The 17,238-nt window shown below is 48.1% G+C and overlaps 1 protein-coding gene and 1 pseudogene across 1 annotated transcript; one reads left to right on the top strand and one right to left on the bottom strand.

Annotated features, from left to right (window-relative positions):
• Positions 1-7,481: 7,481 nt before the first annotated feature.
• TIMM22 (translocase of inner mitochondrial membrane 22) lies at positions 7,482-15,746 on the top strand. The gene is made up of 4 exons (XM_008147862.3): positions 7,482-7,783; positions 13,128-13,324; positions 13,793-13,865; positions 15,254-15,746. The coding sequence occupies exons 1-4, from the start codon at positions 7,546-7,548 to the stop codon at positions 15,328-15,330; spliced, it is 585 nt and encodes a 194-aa protein (XP_008146084.1). The 5' UTR covers positions 7,482-7,545; the 3' UTR covers positions 15,331-15,746.
• Positions 11,442-12,525, bottom strand: LOC114233792 (Y-box-binding protein 3-like; annotated as a pseudogene).
• Positions 15,747-17,238: the final 1,492 nt, after the last annotated feature.

Genomic DNA, 17,238 nt, shown 5'->3' on the forward strand with positions numbered 1-17,238 from the left:
CAGCAGGCCTTGGTTAGAAGCCAAATATCACAGCTGCCTTTTAAAGGGGCGTGGAAAGAGGGGATTTGCAATGGAAATGACTCCAAAATCATAATTCTAGTGGGTGTTTGTTACAAGAGGCCCAAGGAGACTCATTGGGCTTCCTGTAAAGAATAGCCAACATCCTTTGGGTTACTGAAAGCACTCTCTCTGCTTATGTAGATCAAGAGACACACTTAAAAAGAATGTCCTGCCCAACCAGTGTGGCTCAGTAGTTGAGCATCAACCTATGAACCAGGAGGTCATGGTTCGATTCCCAGTCGGGGGCCCGGGTTGCGGACTTGATCCCCAGTGTGGCGGGGAGGGGGCGGTGTAGGGGGCATCCGATCAATGATTCTCTCCGATCATTGATGTTTCTATTTCTCTCTTCCTCTCTGAAATAAATAAAAAAATCTACACTAATAAAAGAGAAACATGCAAATTACCATCACTCTGCTATGCCCAACAGCCAATCAGAGTGAGTATGCAAATTAACCTGAAAAGATGGCAGCAGCCCTGCCCCCCAGCCGCTCCAGGCCTGTGGGAGTCGGAGAAGTCGGGCGCCAGCGCCTGAGGCTGGCTGCAGCCAGGGAGACCAAAAGCCTCCTGCCCCATGATCCCAGGCCGCAGCCAGCCAGAGAAGTCGCCCACACTGCATCCCAGGGAAGATGGAGAAGACGCCCACCTGCGGTCCAGGCGCCAGCACCTGCAGCTGGCTACAGCCTGGTAGACGGAGAAGCCGCCCACCCCGCAGTCCTGGGCGCCAGCACTTGCGGCTGCAGCCCAGGCGAAGCCACCTGCCCACCATCCCCTGCGGCTGCAGCCGGCCTGGGTGCCTATGGCTGACCAGAGGGAGGAAAGCCTGGATCCCAGGTGCCTGTGGTCGGCTGGAGGAGGGAATCCTGGGTTCTGGATGCGGGGCTGAGGCAGAGGTGGTTAGGGGCAATCAAGCCAGCAGGGGAGCAGTTAGGGACAATCAGGCTGGCAGGCAGAAGCAGTTAGGGGCAATCAGGCAGGCAGGCGAGCTGTTAGGAGCCAGCAGTTCTGGATTGTGAGAGGGATGTCCGACTGCCAGTTATCCCCTGAGGAGTCCCAGATTGGAGAGGGTACAGGCCGGGCTGAGGGACACCCTCTCTGCCTTCCTCCCCCCGCACGCCCCCACCCCCCTCCCCGTGCATGAATTTTGTGTACCAGTTATATATATATAACTACTGGTATTTAGTTAGTAATGTTACATAAATTGACTGGCTATTCTGAAAATTATTATTGTTTTAAAATAATTATTAAGGAGCTACAAAATGCCTGACATTGTACAGAACATACACCATCACAACATTTTCCTATTGGGAAATGGCATTCTACGGTACATGATGTCATACAAAACATGCAAAAAAAAAAAATATATATATATATATATATCATCTTTAAGATTCATAAATCACATTCCTTGGTCTTCAGGTATAGTAGCATTTGTGCACGAAGATGTATGTGTACAGATATTTATTGATACACTGGTGAAATTAGAAAAACACAGGGAAGAGGCTAATTGTGAACCAAAGAGGATGATTCAGTTATGGCACTTTCATCATTAAGTATACAATCTGGCCATTGAAAAGAATTAAGGAGATTTCTCTGCACACTTATTAGTCTTCATTCTCCAGAATTTATATATGGAATTGCCTAGATTAGGTTGTTGTAATTTCCCATTGACCTTAATCACAGGGTATGGTAACTAAGAGACCTCCCATATGTCAGACATGCTCTGTTTTTCCTCCACTGTAGACTAGTAGTCCAATTTCCCCTTGGTAGTCAGGATCAGTCACCCCACCCAGCATAGTAACTCCCTTCTTTGCCTGTTAATTCAGAGCTATGAGGAACCCCAAGTGGCTGGGTCTTAACTTCCAGTGCAATGGAATCATCGTTGTGCCTCCTGGTGGAAGCATTTTCCCCTTTGGAATTAAGCAAAACCTAAGTTTGTAGGAACAAGAAACAAAATTTGCTAGTGGGTACCTGGGGAAGAAGCAGCGAGGAATGACACTCCCATTTCCACCCCTTGGTTCCTGGACTCGTCACATACACTGACATGGAACATCTCTATGATGCAGCACAAGAGAAAGTAAGGTGCAGAATAGGAGGACATACTAGGCTACCGCTTGTAAATTTTTAAGTGGAGAAAAATACATATGCAAACATACTGTTTACATATGCATGACATTTATCTGGAAAGGCATGTAAGAAATAGTAACAGATTGCTTGGGGAAGGGAGCTGAAGGAAATAGATGTGAGAAAAATATGGAAGCTCTAATTCCAATCCAAGAAAAAAAGTACTTTTTGAAATTTCAAATAGGACTTATTCAAAAGATCACATACTACAAGTGGAGGAAGAAAGGTTTGAAGGACAGCAGGACATCTCAAAATGAAAGAGAAAAAAATGTCTCACACACAAAAATTCAAATTCTGGTATAACAAAACTGCTAGCACAAAATGAACATTTTTGTAATATAAAAGCTTCCCAAATCCCATAGCTCAAAAATGAATTGACAACATTGGAATCAAAACTGATTCAAACAAAACATTGTATTCCATCTAATTGAGAGTTCCCTGTAAAAGATTTTACCTGTAGATGAATGCTATTTTACAGTTCTTACATCTGTTTTATCTTTTCCTTTTGAAAAGGCTGGTCTTTTGCAGCAGATCCACTAGTAAGGGAAATTGCTTGATAGAGAGGTGAGTGAAGCAAAATATAGAGGTGAGACGTGAGAAGGATAGAGAGGAAGGAAGGGAAGGAAGGGTTACAGCAGAAGTATGGGGCTTGTACTGACACCAACTTGATATGTAATTTTGGGAAGTAACCATTCTTGTTCATTTTACTGTTCACTTTGTCTCCCAGAAAAGCAGAAGGAGTCTAGTTCTTGAAGCCTCCTAACTCTTTTTCTGAGTCAGAAGTGCAAGGAGCTAGAAAATCAGAATGCATATTTCTATTTGCCTCCAATACTTTTCAGATCAAATCTCAGGACCACAACTTGCCATCCACGCGCTCCTATTGCAGATATAGCCGAAGTGTCTGATTCATCAACCAAGTCTGAAGTCGGTCCTAGCAACCCACCAGACTGCCAGACTGTTTGCCAAACCTCCAATAACGTTCGTAAGCAAAGCCAAAGCAACAGCGCAAGGGATAGCAAGCAAATCTGGATTGTTGGGTACGGGCGAGTAAATAAAACTCCCAAACATGGATGCTGAGGGAGAAATCTGCTCCAGAACATGAAAACCGCCCACCAGAATCAGGCTGGAGTCTAAGGCTCTGTCACTGGAAACAGTACAGGGTGCTTTTGCTCTCATCATGGCTATCACAGGTCAGAGGCAAAAAGAATGAAGAAATAATAATAATAATGAATATTTTCTAAGAATTTACACTCGACTGAGGACAGGACACAAGTCAAAGAAATGACACGAAGTCAAAAACTCATCTCAAACACGAAAGAGCACAGGTTATTAAGCATGATTCTGAGCACCCTAGCTGGCTTGGCTCAGTGGATAGAGTGTCAGCCTGCGGACTGAAAGGTCCCGGGTTTGATTCGGGTCAAGGTCACATGCTCAGGTTGTGGGCTCGATTCCCAGTAGGGGGCATGCAGGAGGCAGCCAGTCGATGATTCTCTCTCATCATTGATGTTTCTCTCTCTCTCTCTCTCTCCCTCTTCCTTCCTCTTGAAAATCAGTAAAAAAAATATATATTTTTTTTTTTAAAAAAAGAATGATTCTGAGCCATCACTTCTAGATCCAAAAGAGATAACTGGGAATGGAAATGTTCGACTAAGAGCTAAACTTGGACTGAAACATAAGTGTCTTTCTGGGCACGTGTTATAAAAGCAACACACTGTGTTTAGATTCTGTCCTGGCACGGAGGGGAATTCTGAGCAGGGACAGAATCACGTTTCTGTGCTGAGAGATCGCTCTGTGGGTGGTTTGGAGAAGAGCAAGGTAGGAGGCATGAAGACCAACTGATTCTATTAAGTGAAAAATGATTAGAGCCCAGATATGGCTGTGGCGGCAATGAGTATACAAAGGAAGGGGGGATTTGAAAGCTATTTAGAAGGCACGTAAGGGATGCAGGAAGCAGGGCATCTAAGTCCAATAGAGCATGGATGCACCATTCACCCGGACAGGAAACAGGAAGAGCGGGCTTGAGGAGGACAATAAGGTCTAATTTCGGTCCACCCAAACTCGGGGATCCCAGCACAGCTCCTGCCTGTGGGAGCACAGTAAGAGCCACACCCCCTGAGGGAGCGCTCCAGTCTGCCTCTCAGATCTGCTCCCCTGACCTCGGGGTGGGGGTGCGGACTGACCTGGAGATCTGACTTTTTTTCTAACTGCTCTCCTGATGTGTTGTTCAGGCTGTTCCTTGCTTTCTGAGGCCTCCTGCTGGGGCATGAGCCCTCAGTCCTTTTGCTCCCAATTCACAGCCCAGAGGGTTCCCTGCTAACCCTCATCCTGGTGCTGCCCCCTGAGACCTCAGGGAGCCCACCGTATACCCAAGTGCCTTCTCTTGGGTGGAGATGGGAGTTTCCCCCTAAAACCCAGGTTGGCTTCAGCATGCTGAGTCCCGGTCCTACGCTCAGTCCTACAAACTCTTCTTGTCCATATGAGGCAGCAATGCCCAAGCAGGTTCTCATTCTGCTGTCTGGCCAGAGGCCTGCCTGCCTGTGTTCCCGGCAGGTGAACGGCTCCCTCTCGAGTGGCAGGTGGCTCAGTGTGGCTAGCTGAAGAAGTTCTAACAAGCTTTTGCCTCGTGGCACCTGAGAGAGCAAGATGGCTGGCCAGCAGCTCTGCTGGAGCCATTGGAGAGAATCTGGCCAGGGCTCTTGCTCTTGCTGCGTCGGCTCAAACGGGCAGGTCTGAGCCGGAAATACGGCCTCGATATGGGCTGCCAGTGTTTGTGTCCGGATAGGAAGGATACGGGCTTCATAAGTTGGAGCAAGTGAACTTCCTTGAATGGGTCATTCAAGACATATCTACCTGACTGCAGAGACAATGCTAGCTCTTCGTACATAAAATTAAAAAAAAAAAAAAAACTTCAATCATGAATGTTTTCATGTGGAAAAAAAGGAGTTATAACAAAAAATACAGACCCCCACTCACCCCGCCTGTTCCATGTCCCAGCAAAGCCGCACTCCGGCTGCTCCACTCCTAGAAAAGCTCATTGTCAACCCAGAGCACGTCCAGGCTCTCCTTCAGCTGCGAACGTGCTAGCAGACTCAGAAAGCTCTATGTTCTGGCAGGTGGCGTGTGGGAAAGGGATCGTCACTGGTTTTGTGCTCCATCCAGGTCTTCCACTGGGCAGACACTCCCCGAGGCCTCCTCACCAATCAAGCTCCAATTTTGGCCTCACCTGCCAGGACATGGCCATGGGCTGCTGCCGGATCTGTGCAGCTGAGCTCCTTTCTTCAGAGCTACACAAAAGACCGGTAGGAATCAATGGCTTTTTAAAATTTTTTCTACAACAAATTGGCCCAAACTGCCTGGCTGGTGTGACTAAGTGGTTGACTGGCAACCTATGAACCAGGAGGTCACGGTTCAATTCCCAGTCAGGGCACAAGCCCAGGTTGCAGGCTCGATCCCCAGTGGGGAGCATGCGGGAGGCAGCTGATCTATGATTCTTTCTCATCATTAATGTTTCTATCCCTCTCTCCCTCTGCCCTTCCTCGCTCTGAAATCAATAAAAACACATTTTTTAAAAATTGGCCCAAACTCTTGAACACCAGCCTTTTGAGCAAGTGAAACTTACTTTGGGATTAGAGATGAAATTGGCAATGTGCCACCTTTCCCTTCTTCTCTGGCCCACTGCTACCCCGCGGTGGGACCCTAGCCCATGATGTACTCCAGGCTTCAGTGAGCCGAACAGTTGTGCCCCGTCTCAGTGGAGCTCTGAGTAGTGTGAATCTACTTTCAGTGAGAGGTCACTGTAGACAATGATGTAGACTAGTGGTTCCCGAAATGTGGTCCCCAGCCAGCAGCATCCGCATCACCTGGGATATGCATATTTTCACGCCATCCCACACCTTCCAGAATCAGAAACCCTGAGTCCAGCAATCAAGAGTTGAACAATCTCTTCAGGTGCTTCTGATGCCCCCTAGAGATTGAGAACCACCTATGTAAACTGATGGTATTGAGCATCTGCATGGACTAAGTCTTTCTTGGTCCAGCGAGCCCAGCACCCTACCTAGCCAAGGCCCCTCTCCTCCATGAATATGGATAGATTTTTCTGATAAATGACCTGTCTTGGAGGCAGAGGGGAGCAACCTGCAGTTTCTCAGAGCTGCATGTGGGGAGCTGGTCCAAAGTCTGTGGTTGCTATTAGGCAATTGCTGTCCATTAAACCCCAAGACCCTATGGCTGGAGGCTCCACACCTTCTGTTTTACTTCAGTCTTCTACAGTTAGAAATGCCAAGCTCTATCCCATCTGTCACCTCATGCCAATAAATGTCCTCTTCCTGGGGACCTTAGGACTAGCTCCTTCAGTGGCCTGGTTGGAACAAAAGCAAGGTGAATCGTATGCTATGCTCCGCAGCACAGAGAATGCTGCCTATGTTGACTGGCTATCCTCACTGCCTTCTGTTTCCATGTATGTTTCTCTTAGTGGATACGCCCAAATCCATGCTAGTCTGGATCAACACAATAATTTGTGATCTATTTTAGTACTGTAAAAACTACAAAAGTTTTTTTCTGGGTTCATACATAGTACTACCTCAGTTTACCTCAGGCTCTGAGTTTGCAAGCTGGTAAACACTTTAACTGGTTCAACATAAGGTAAATTTGGCTTTTCATGGCAATTTTAGTCCCACATGCCTAATTTCACTGACAACAACCAGCTCTCCATCCAGACACAGTCACCTCCACTTCCTGTCACAGTCCCTGATTTTTCCTACGCTTGGTTAGCTTCATTCACTTGGTCACTGATTTGTTGTCCCCCCTCTCTCATCAAATGTTTAATTATTGAACAAAACAGTTACTCCATACATTTATACCATGCTAAGCACTTCTCATCTCACACCTGCAAGGAATAGACTGCAAGGGCAGTGGCGAGGCGCCTCCTGCCGGCGTCCCGGCGCACTGCAGCGTTGCAGGCGCGCTACCGCTGCGTCCCCCGCGGGTCAAGAGCTTCCCAGGACCCGGGGACGCGAGCCAGCGCAAGGCTTCCTGGGAAATGTCTTAGGTGTACGTGTTAGAACTACAAATCCCGGTAGGCACCGCGACGATGAGGGCGCTGTGGTGAATCTGAATCTTGTCTGTCAGTGCCATTGGGAATGCTGTACAAACCTGACTCAGTATTCACAAGCGGCTCTGGGGGGACGTGATAGTTCTCCTGCCAGGCGCGCACGAACGGACTTGAGTTCCGCAGCTTCCTCGGACTTGCTCGGGTGGCGAATCTGCCGTTGCGGCACAGTGGGTAGGCGCGTAAGGCCCCGACGTGAAGTTTGTGGAATCTGCTGCGGGAAGAACGACGCCAGGGTCTCTTGGGCAACTGCAGTCATGGCGGCGGCCGCCCCCAGCGCCGGCGGCTCCGCGCCCCAGGCGGCGGGCTCCGCCGAAGCCCCGCTGCAGTACAGCCTTCTTCTGCAGCACCTGGTGGGTGACAAGCGTCAGCCCAGGCTCCTGGAGCCCGGGATGCTGGGCGGGATCCCGAGTCCGACCAAGAGTGAGGAGCAGAAGATGATCGAGAAGGCGATGGAAAGCTGCGCCTTCAAGGCAGCGCTGGCCTGCGTGGGAGGTGAGGCAAAGCGGGGGGTCCCGTGGGAGGCGGAGGGTTTGGATGGCAGGGGGTCCTCTGCCACGACCAGGCGCCTGGGAGGAGAGGAGCCTGTGGGCCTCGACCTTGACTGCACCCCCGTCTCTTTCGGGGAACTCCAGCCACGCTGTCTAGACTCTGGAAATTGGATCAGAGAATCGGTACTATGGGTCGGGGCCTGGACGTTATAAAATGGTTGGCTTCGTTCATCGTTCATTCGCTCACTTTAAAATAATCATCCTTTCAGTAAATTGCTACGGTGCAGCTGTCACGTGCCAGGCGGTGGAGAGAGGGTTGTTCTCTGGAAGCTAACATTCTTGTCCTATACTAGAGGCCCAGTGCACGAAATTCATGCACGGGTAGGATCCTTAGGTCTGGCCGGCCATCAGGGCTGATCAGGGCCTTCCAGCTGTTCCGCTCTCGGTCGAACTGAGGGGACAATTTGCACATTAGGTTTTATGTATATAGATAATAAAAGGCTAATATGCAAATTGACCAATCAGCGGAACAACTGATCACTATGATGCGCACTGACCACCAGGGGGCAGACGCTGAATGCAGGAACTGCCCCCTGGTGGTCAGTGCACTCCCACAGGGGGAGCACCTCTCAGCCAGAAGGCCTGAGCCGGGCTCATGCCTCTCCTGCCTCCACAGCAGCTCTAAGGATGTCTGACTGCCATGGGTCAGTTGGACATCCCCCAAGGGCTCCTGGACTGGGAGAGGGCGCAGGCTGGGCTGAGGGACACCCCCTTAGTGCACAAATTGTGTGCACTGGGCCTCTAGTATTTATATAGCAAAGAATATCTGGAGGAAAGGATGCTGCAGAATAAGGAACATCAAGTGCAATGGTCTGGCGGGAGCTGGTTTGAGTTGTGTCTTTTTTAAAGATGTTCTTATTTATTTTAGAGAGGAAGGGAGAAAAACATCTATCGGCTGCCTCCTGCACGCCCCCTACTGGGGATCCAGCTCGCAACCCGAGCATGTGCCCTGACGGGGAAGGGAACTGGCGACCTCTAATGCACTGGAGGACGCTCAACCAACTGGGCCACACCGGCCAGGGCTGGCTTGAGGTTTGAAAACAGAAAGGCCATTGTGGCCAGTGTGACTAGACAGCAGTGAACAAAGGGGAAAGAAGTCTAGAATTGACTTTTTTTTTTTAAACCTTTCGAGGATTTGAGAATGTACACTGCCCCTCCTGAGTGCAGGGTAAAGAGATTGACCACATTTGCAGATGAGTTGAAATCTCATTGAGAATGACAGACGAATATAGAGTGCAAATGTGAAGTACAGTAGAAAGAAGAAAGAGAAAGCTTTTTGTTTGTTTGGGGGAAACCACAAGAGACGGGGAGACTGGAGCAGTATCTTGAAGGATTGAGAGAATGGGGGTGAACAAAGAGGAAGAGAAATGTCATTTCAAGTTGGGGTCGGGTAGGGGATTTGGGCTTTTTGCCTATAGCAGCGGTTCTCAACCTGTGGGTCGCAACCCCTTTGGGGGGTCGAATGACCCTTTCACAGGGGTCGCCTAAGACATCCTGCATATCAGATATTTACATTACGATTCATAACAGTAGCAAAATTACAGTTATGAAGTAGCAACGAAAATAATTTTATGGTCGGGGGTCACCACAACATGAGGAACTGTATTAAAGGGTCACGGCATTAGGAAGGTTGAGAACCACTGGCCTATAGGCATTAGGGCAGTAATTGATGTTTTTTTTTTTGAGAGTAACAAGTGGTAATGAGAGTGATGCAGGATGGAGTGTGGTGAAGGAAAGAAAAGTGTGGAGAGGGAGACCATAGAGGAAAATTGCTAGACTGAAAGCTCATGAGGTATGGACTGGGTCCTTGTTCATCATTGTGCTTGACCCTGATGCATCACTTAAATATTTGTTGAAATGAGTCTTTGTAGTGCTCCAGGGTGGAAGTGATAAAGGCCCTAGACTAGCTCTGCCCTGTGTGGCTCAGTTGCTTGGGTGTCTTCCTGTGCATTGAAAGGTTGCCAGTTGGATTCACCGTCAGGGCACATGCCCCAGTTTTGGACTCAGTCCCGGGTAGGGGTTGTGCAGGAGGCAGCCGATCAATGTTCTGCTCTCACATTGATGTTTCTCTCTCTCTCCCCTCATCCCTTACTCTTTCTCTAAATAAATAAATAATAAAATAAAATAAATTTTACATATATATATATATATTTAAAAAGGCCCTAGACTAGGATGATAATTGTGGGCATGGCGTTGTAGCGGGGAGCACAGAAACAGTCAGAAATGCCCCTGAGGTTTGTAGCTGGAGTGACTGGGAAGAAGGAGACCTAAGCAAGCACGTCTGGAGGGCAGGTGCCCATGATTTCATTGAACATATACAACTGACTCTAGAACAACATGGGTTTGAACTGTGTGAGTCCACTTATACATGGACGTTTTTCAGTAAATACCTGTACTGTTTTCTTTGTTTTTTAAAAATATATTTGTATTGATTTCAGAGAGGAAGGGAGAGGGAGAGATAGAAACATCGATGAGAGAGAATCATTGATCGGCTGCCTTCTGCATGCCCCCTACTGGGAATCGAACCTGCAACCTGGGCATGTGCCCTGACCAGGCATGGAACTGGCGACCTGTCAGTGCCCCCGACAATGCTCAGCCAACTGAGCCACACGGGCCAGACCTGACTGTTCTCGATCCTCTGCTGGGAGTCCACGATGTGGTCGGCTTACTGCGTGCATTGATTTATCCATTTTATATAGGGAACTTGAGCACCTGCAGATTTTGGTATTTGTGGGGGGTCCTGGAACCAATCCCCCACAGATAACAAGGGACAACTAAATTCTTTTTTCCCCAAGGGTAAAAATTTTATTTTTGAAGAACTTCATGCTTCACATTTTCAGAGAGAGTAACATAACAAAACAAAAATGCTATCCTCCCCTCATCCTAGAAATGAATAGGACCATAAAATTTCTTTTTAAATTACAACACTTGGAAATCTAGCACCAGCATCCAAAATGAGCAGAAAAGGAGCCACACCGGTTGGGCAGGAAATAAAGCATCGATTTCTTTGGTCGGAGTTATCCCACGTAGTATTAATATTTCTTCTTTTTTGTTGTTGTTTTTTGTTAATCCTCATCCCAGGATATTTTTTCCATTGTGTGTGTGTTGTGTTTTTTGTTTTTAGAGAGAAAGTGGAAGGGATGGGGAGAGAGAAACATCGGTTGGTTGCCTCCTGCACGCACCCGGACCAGGGCTAGGGAGGAGCTTGAATCGAGGTATGCACTCTTGACCACAATTGAACCCATGATCCTGCAGTCTGAGCGCTGATGCTCTAACCAGTGAGCCAAATGGGCCAGAGCAATATTTCTTTCCATTCATGTTACCAAAACAGTAAAAAGAAGGAAAAAATGTGAATCTGATGGTTGCTGAAACTGCAGAGGTTGCTCTTTTGTCTTCTGTGCAGGCTTTCCCGGAAAAATGGCTAGAAACACTGGCTGATAATTCTCCTTTTGTACGTCTTTCGTAAAGAGTAACCATAAACATTTCAATGTCCACATCTTGGTTATTAGTCTTCCACTCTTTTGCTTGGATGCCTCTTTGGTGTTGGTAAGGCCGTGGTCTGCCTTTTGTGTTATTTTTTGAATGGTCATTAATTTTTTAGGTCACTGCTGATGGTGCCTGGGGAGCCTGGTGTTACCCTGCTCGGCTGGAGCAGGGTTCTCAGGTGGTGCGTCCCCTGCCTCGGTCTCTTTGCCATCTTGTGAAGGAGCATTAGGAGGATGGGGGCAATGCCGATAGCTGTAGAGGCGCTGGTATCCCCAACGAGCAGATGGCTGATTTGGATCATGGCCGCTTGCTGATTCTCTTTATCTTCAGCCTCTTCCCCGAGTTGGGACAGGTTGTGGGCAAGGAGGTCCCCTGTGGTACCTTGGATGGTAAGTTGGATTCCGATGAACCGGTCTCTGAAGCTGTGCTCCCTCTGGGACTCCATCCTTCATCTCCCCAATCTCACCAGCCTGCATTCTGTTGGGATGGGGAAAGGCCTGTGAGCCAGGGTCAGAGGTCTGTCCCACGTGGAAGGCGGAACCTTCGTGGTAAGGTGGAACCTTCGCCTTACTGAGGGCTACAGGGGAGTAGGGAGAGGGAGGGGGTGGGGTGGCCCAGCTGACTCCGGGCCCCAAAGAACTGCCCATCAGTGGCAGGAGGGTCATATCCTTCACTGCTGCTGCTCCCTTCCTCCCCAGCATGATTACGGGGAGGTCCACAGCATCTGCCATTGAGCCACATCTGAACTGGTGCCGATGAGCAGCATACGGCTCTACGGGAACTTCATCTGGGCCAGTCACATCGGCTGCCTCAGCACCCTTCTCTCCTTCCACCACTTCACACTAGTTTCTCCATCCTGCACTGCGCAGAGATTTCCATGGGTTCTTGACGGCAGTCTGATGTACAAACATCTTCTTTGGTGTCATTTTGACTTAAAAATCCATATCCATTTATGATGGCCTGACATGGCCTGGCTCCCGCCCCCTCACTCAGGCACCTCAGCAGTGGTTGGTCAGTGGTTAGCGCAGCTGGTGGTCGTGGCAGCCAGGCTGTCTTTCTCTTTGGGATTGGGTCTCAGGCTCCTCACTGGATCTTAGGACAAATGTTTTTGGGGAGTCAGAAGTTATATGTGGATTTTTGACTGTGGGGGACTTGGCATGCTTAATCCTGCATTGTTCAAGGGTCAACCGGATTGACCATGAGGTAATGAGAGGATCATGGATATGGAAATGTCCAGCAGGCTCAGGAAGGTCAGCTGTGGACAGCAATGTAGATTTTGCCATTTGGTAGCTTTGTGACTTTATGGAAGTTAATTAACCTCTCTGAGCTTCGGTTTCTTCAGCTACAAAAAGGAGGGGGGAAAAATACCTACCTCACATGATTATTGTGAAGAATAAGTGAGGCTCTAACTATAAAATGTCATAGTAATTGGCAGATGGTATTTATTAAATGACTATTGTGAATGTTACCATTGTTAAGGGAGTGATTTGCAAAGTTGATAGCTGCACTCAAGGGTGACTGGTTACATGTGAGAGAGTGTAGAGAGAGAACAGAGGGTAAAGACTGAATTTTGAGAAAGATAAGATGAAATGAGGAAGAAATCCAGGAGGAGACACAGAGGAAGCTGTCAACAAGATAGATCCTAGGTTGTGTCATGTGGAAGCCAGGCAAGTGGAGAGTTTGGGGGGCAAGGGGATGGGTATCCTCTTCACTGGTGGCCACCCGAAGGTGCTATTTGAATATGACCCGTTGCAGTAATTCAGAAAACATGCCGAAGAAATCTCATCTCTGTTTGTTTTTAGGATTTGTCTTGGGAGGTGCATTTGGGGTGTTCACCGCCGGCATTGATACCAATGTGGGCTTTGACCCTAAGGATCCTTACCGGACTCCGACAGCAAAAGAAGTTCTTAAAGACATGGGGCAGAGAGGAATGTCCTACGCCAAAAATTTTGCCATTGTGGGCGCCATGTTTTCTTGCACTGAGTGTTTGGTCGAATCTGTAAGTGTCTCTGCCTTCTGCGAAAGCCTTGCCTCCTGCCGTCTTATGACTTCTAAAGAGAAAGACTCTTAATGTTATTAGAAAGCAGATCAGAAATTGCTAGATTGAATGTCCATAAAATAGCCCCTATTGTAAACTTTTTGTATTTATGATTTGGGCTTGCATGATTCTTGACTTCTTTTTGTGGGCTTAAAGTTGGTTGATGATCTTAAACCCGAGATTTACTGGGGAGCCCGAGACGAGATTTGGATTACTTCTCAAATGCTGTACTTGGTTTCAGTGCTCTGGTGTCACCTGCAGGAAGCATCTATGAACACATTCAAACTTTAGGAGCTATCCTTTCGAAAGAGAAAAAGATTAGGTTTCCTTGGGGCGGGACTAAATTGGCCAGCTAGAAACCCTGGTTTTCCCTTCATCGTCTTGTCTGGCGTGTTTCTTTGGCTCTAAACTGCACTTCTCCACCCACAGTACCGGGGGAAATCGGATTGGAAGAACAGTGTCATTAGTGGCTGCATCACTGGAGGAGCCATTGGTTTCAGAGGTTGGTAAACAAGTCTCGAGTGGTTTTCTTTGTGGCCTCGGACAGCATGCCGAAGTTGACATTTCTAAACATATGAGTGTTCCAGGGACAGCCCCAGGCATATGTGGGCACTTGGTATTCTTCCCTCTGACAAATGAATCACGTTTGCTTATGTGTCAACTCAATTGTGGAAATTTAAGGATTTCTTACCCTTGGCACTATTGACATTTTGGACCAGATAAATCTGCTGCGGGGAAGGGGGTTGTCCATGTATTCAAGGATGTTTAGCACATCCCTGGCCTCTACCCACTAGATGCTAGTAGCACTTCTTAGTTGTGAGAACTCAAAGTGTCTCCAGACATGGCCAAATGTCCCCTGAGGGGCAAAATTGCTCCGAGGTGAGAACCACTGATAGATCTAGATCTATCTCAGGAAAAAGAACTGCCCCATGTTGGAATACACAGTAATTCCTGGAGTGTGGTAATATGCAGGCTAGTACGGAAGCATAGCTAGGTCCCATTCAGCCATGGAAAGACCATTTGTCTACATACCATGCTGAACTCTCAGCTTCATGCATTTCCAGTATTTAGACATTTTTCTTAATAATACTCTACAATTGTCAGTTTTAATTTTATAAGTTGTCACAGTAATGTCTTTCTGCAGTTGAGGATTCTTAGATTTCTACCCATGGAAAGCCAAATATAGGCATTTAAGAAATGTTGGATTATCAGCTGAAAACAACAAAGAAAGAAACCAATTTCCTGCCACTCTCCCTGTTGGCATTCCCATCAAGAGTGTGATATAAGGGTCAATGACTTGACTTTCCTAACAGTGTCCATTGCTGGGCCACTCTCTGTCTGCTGTGCCCTGACTTACCCAAAGCAAACAGCCTGTTTCCTCCTTTTCTGAGAGGCAGGATGATTTGCTATCATTAAAAACTTGCTTTTGCTCCTCAAACGGCCATTTATGATTTAGAGGGTAACTTTTCCTTTGGTCTTCCCATCGCTCAGCTTTGTCAGGGCCTTTGGGAAGCTCAGCTCCCTCTAGGACTGCTTTGATCACCTTCCCAGGAATTTACTCCATAAACAAATCAGGAGCAGGCCATATGCTTTCACTTGATTCCAAGGGCTGGTTTTCTTAACCAGTTTCCTGCCTGTGAGGAGCTGTTTTCATGAGACTGGAAATATTAATTCTTTGGAATGAGAAAAGTTAAACGAATGTACAGTGTAAGTAAAGCACTGGGTTAGATCATGTGCACGGCTTCATTGAAGTCTTACAGATCTCTGACAGGTTGAATGACTTAGCACTTAGCTGCTCTCTCTGCGTCTGTGGGTAGGCAGATGTCTTGTGAATGCAGTCTGGCCCCGCATTTGTCACCACAGGTAATGCCATTTCTGCTTGCTTTACAGCTGGCTTAAATGCTGGGGTCATTGGTTGTGGCGGTTTTGCTGCTTTCTCTGCTGCAATCGATTATTATCTACGGTGAGAGTGACTGCCTCCGGGGACGGACACCACCGCCCAGGCCAGCGCTGCTCTGTGGAGGGCATTCCTGCGCCACTCAGGGCCCTCGCTTCAGACCCTGAAGACAGTCGTTTCCTCTCAGACAGTCCATGTTGTGAGGAGCCGCCTGGCCACTGGACGCCTCCAGCCTCCGAGCAGCCACACTCTGCTCCTGGACGCCAGCCTCTCTCTTCTCGACAGATTAGGAGTCAGCGTGTTGACTTGTAGAAATTAAGCTCCAGAGATTCGGCGCTGACCACACTCGGCCCTCTGGCTGGTTGGTGCGGTGGGAACGGAGGTGACTTTACAGACCAGGATGCTGCTCGACCTTGGAACTCCATGCAGTCATCCCTCTCACGTACCCATCAGGGGAGGGCAAAGTAAATTCATGCCTCTGACCAACTGTGTCACTTTGTTTAGCATTCTGCTATCCTTGTTTAAAAAATGTATTTATGTTACAGTTTAAATGGTTTATTTCTTAATTCCCCAAAATGGTGCCAGGTGGCCCAAAGATTGAACATTCAAAGGAGAAAAAACTGAGAAAGCTCCTGAGAAGGCTGGGATTGCTAGGTTTTCAGGGTTTGTAGTCGTGTCACCCTCACTGAGACTGTTACATCAGCCAGGGCCCTCCATCCAAGAAGCCAGCCTCACCCCTTCCTAGGATGCATCGAAATCCCAGGCGTAAGTCCTACTGGCCTCTCCTCAAAAGCCTTCCTGTGGGCGGCTGATAGGGATGCCTGCGGTCTGAGCCACTTACTGTGTTGTGCTCTGAGCACTGGACTCGGCCTGGCTCCAGGACACGTGAGGAGCCTGCTCTCATTCTGATGATGAAGTTACAGCAGGTTCTGGGTAAAGTCAGACATCGTTGAGGGGCTGTTCACCACACCCTTGCTCTCTGGTATGTGTTCTTTTGCTTAAACATATTAAGTGTTTTTTACTTGGTAGCCCATTTCTGACGACAAAAGCTCAGTCTAATTTGTATCATAGACAACAAATAGCCTTTTATGATTAGGACTAGAGGCCCATTGCATGAAGAGATTCATGCAATAGGCCTTCCTTCCCTTGGCTTCCAGCACTGGTTTTCCTCCGGCACCCAGGACCCAGGCCTTTGCTCCCGCCAGAGTCTGCCTTCTACATTGTCTTTGCTGCAGACTCTGGAGTCTGCAGTCTTGTCTTTGCTGCGGCACTCCGCTCCTATAGATCCCTTTGCCCCCTGCCCACCCTCTCATAGCAGGCGTCCTGCCCTGCCAGGCCACTCTGCAGCTGGGCGGCCACCATCTTTGGCCTTCTAATTTGCATACTCACTCTCATTGGCTGTGGGCGTAGCAGAGGTATGGTCAGTTTACATGTTTGTCTATTATTAGGTAAGATTTGCCCCGGGTTCTGCTTTACTCTGGTGCTTCAGTGGCAAGATGAAGCTGATGAGTTCAGGCTTTTGCTCTGGGGGGCAGGCAGGCAGGCTTGTTGGGGGACATATAATCCTGGCTGTCTTTAGCCAGTGGTTGTCTTTTTTCCTGCAGTACAGTAACTCCTTCGCCTTTTCTCTTTTTGCTTTCTTTCCCCTTGCCTGCTGTCTTCTAGCCCACCCACTCTTAACCAGAGTTCAAAGACTCAGCTGGAACATCCAGGCATCCCGAGTGTGTGTTTGTATGTGAGTGATAATGTCAAACCCAGCTGGTAACACCTTCCTCTGGCCATGTGTGCTGTTTCCTTTGGAATGAGTGTGAGTTAGTGCGCAGAGCTCATGTCCTTCTATGGTGAATTCTATATGATCCCTGGCCTAGTCTCACACGCATGAGGCGTCATTGCTGCTAGGCTGTCTGGAGTGTCCTCAGAGGTCTGAGAACTAATTTAGAATTGTTTTCTACATTGTCCCTAAGTGTCACCTATAAGC

The sequence above is a fragment of the Eptesicus fuscus genome, chromosome 20 (assembly GCF_027574615.1).
Source record: "Eptesicus fuscus isolate TK198812 chromosome 20, DD_ASM_mEF_20220401, whole genome shotgun sequence".
NCBI classification, from domain to species: Eukaryota; Metazoa; Chordata; class Mammalia; order Chiroptera; family Vespertilionidae; genus Eptesicus; species Eptesicus fuscus.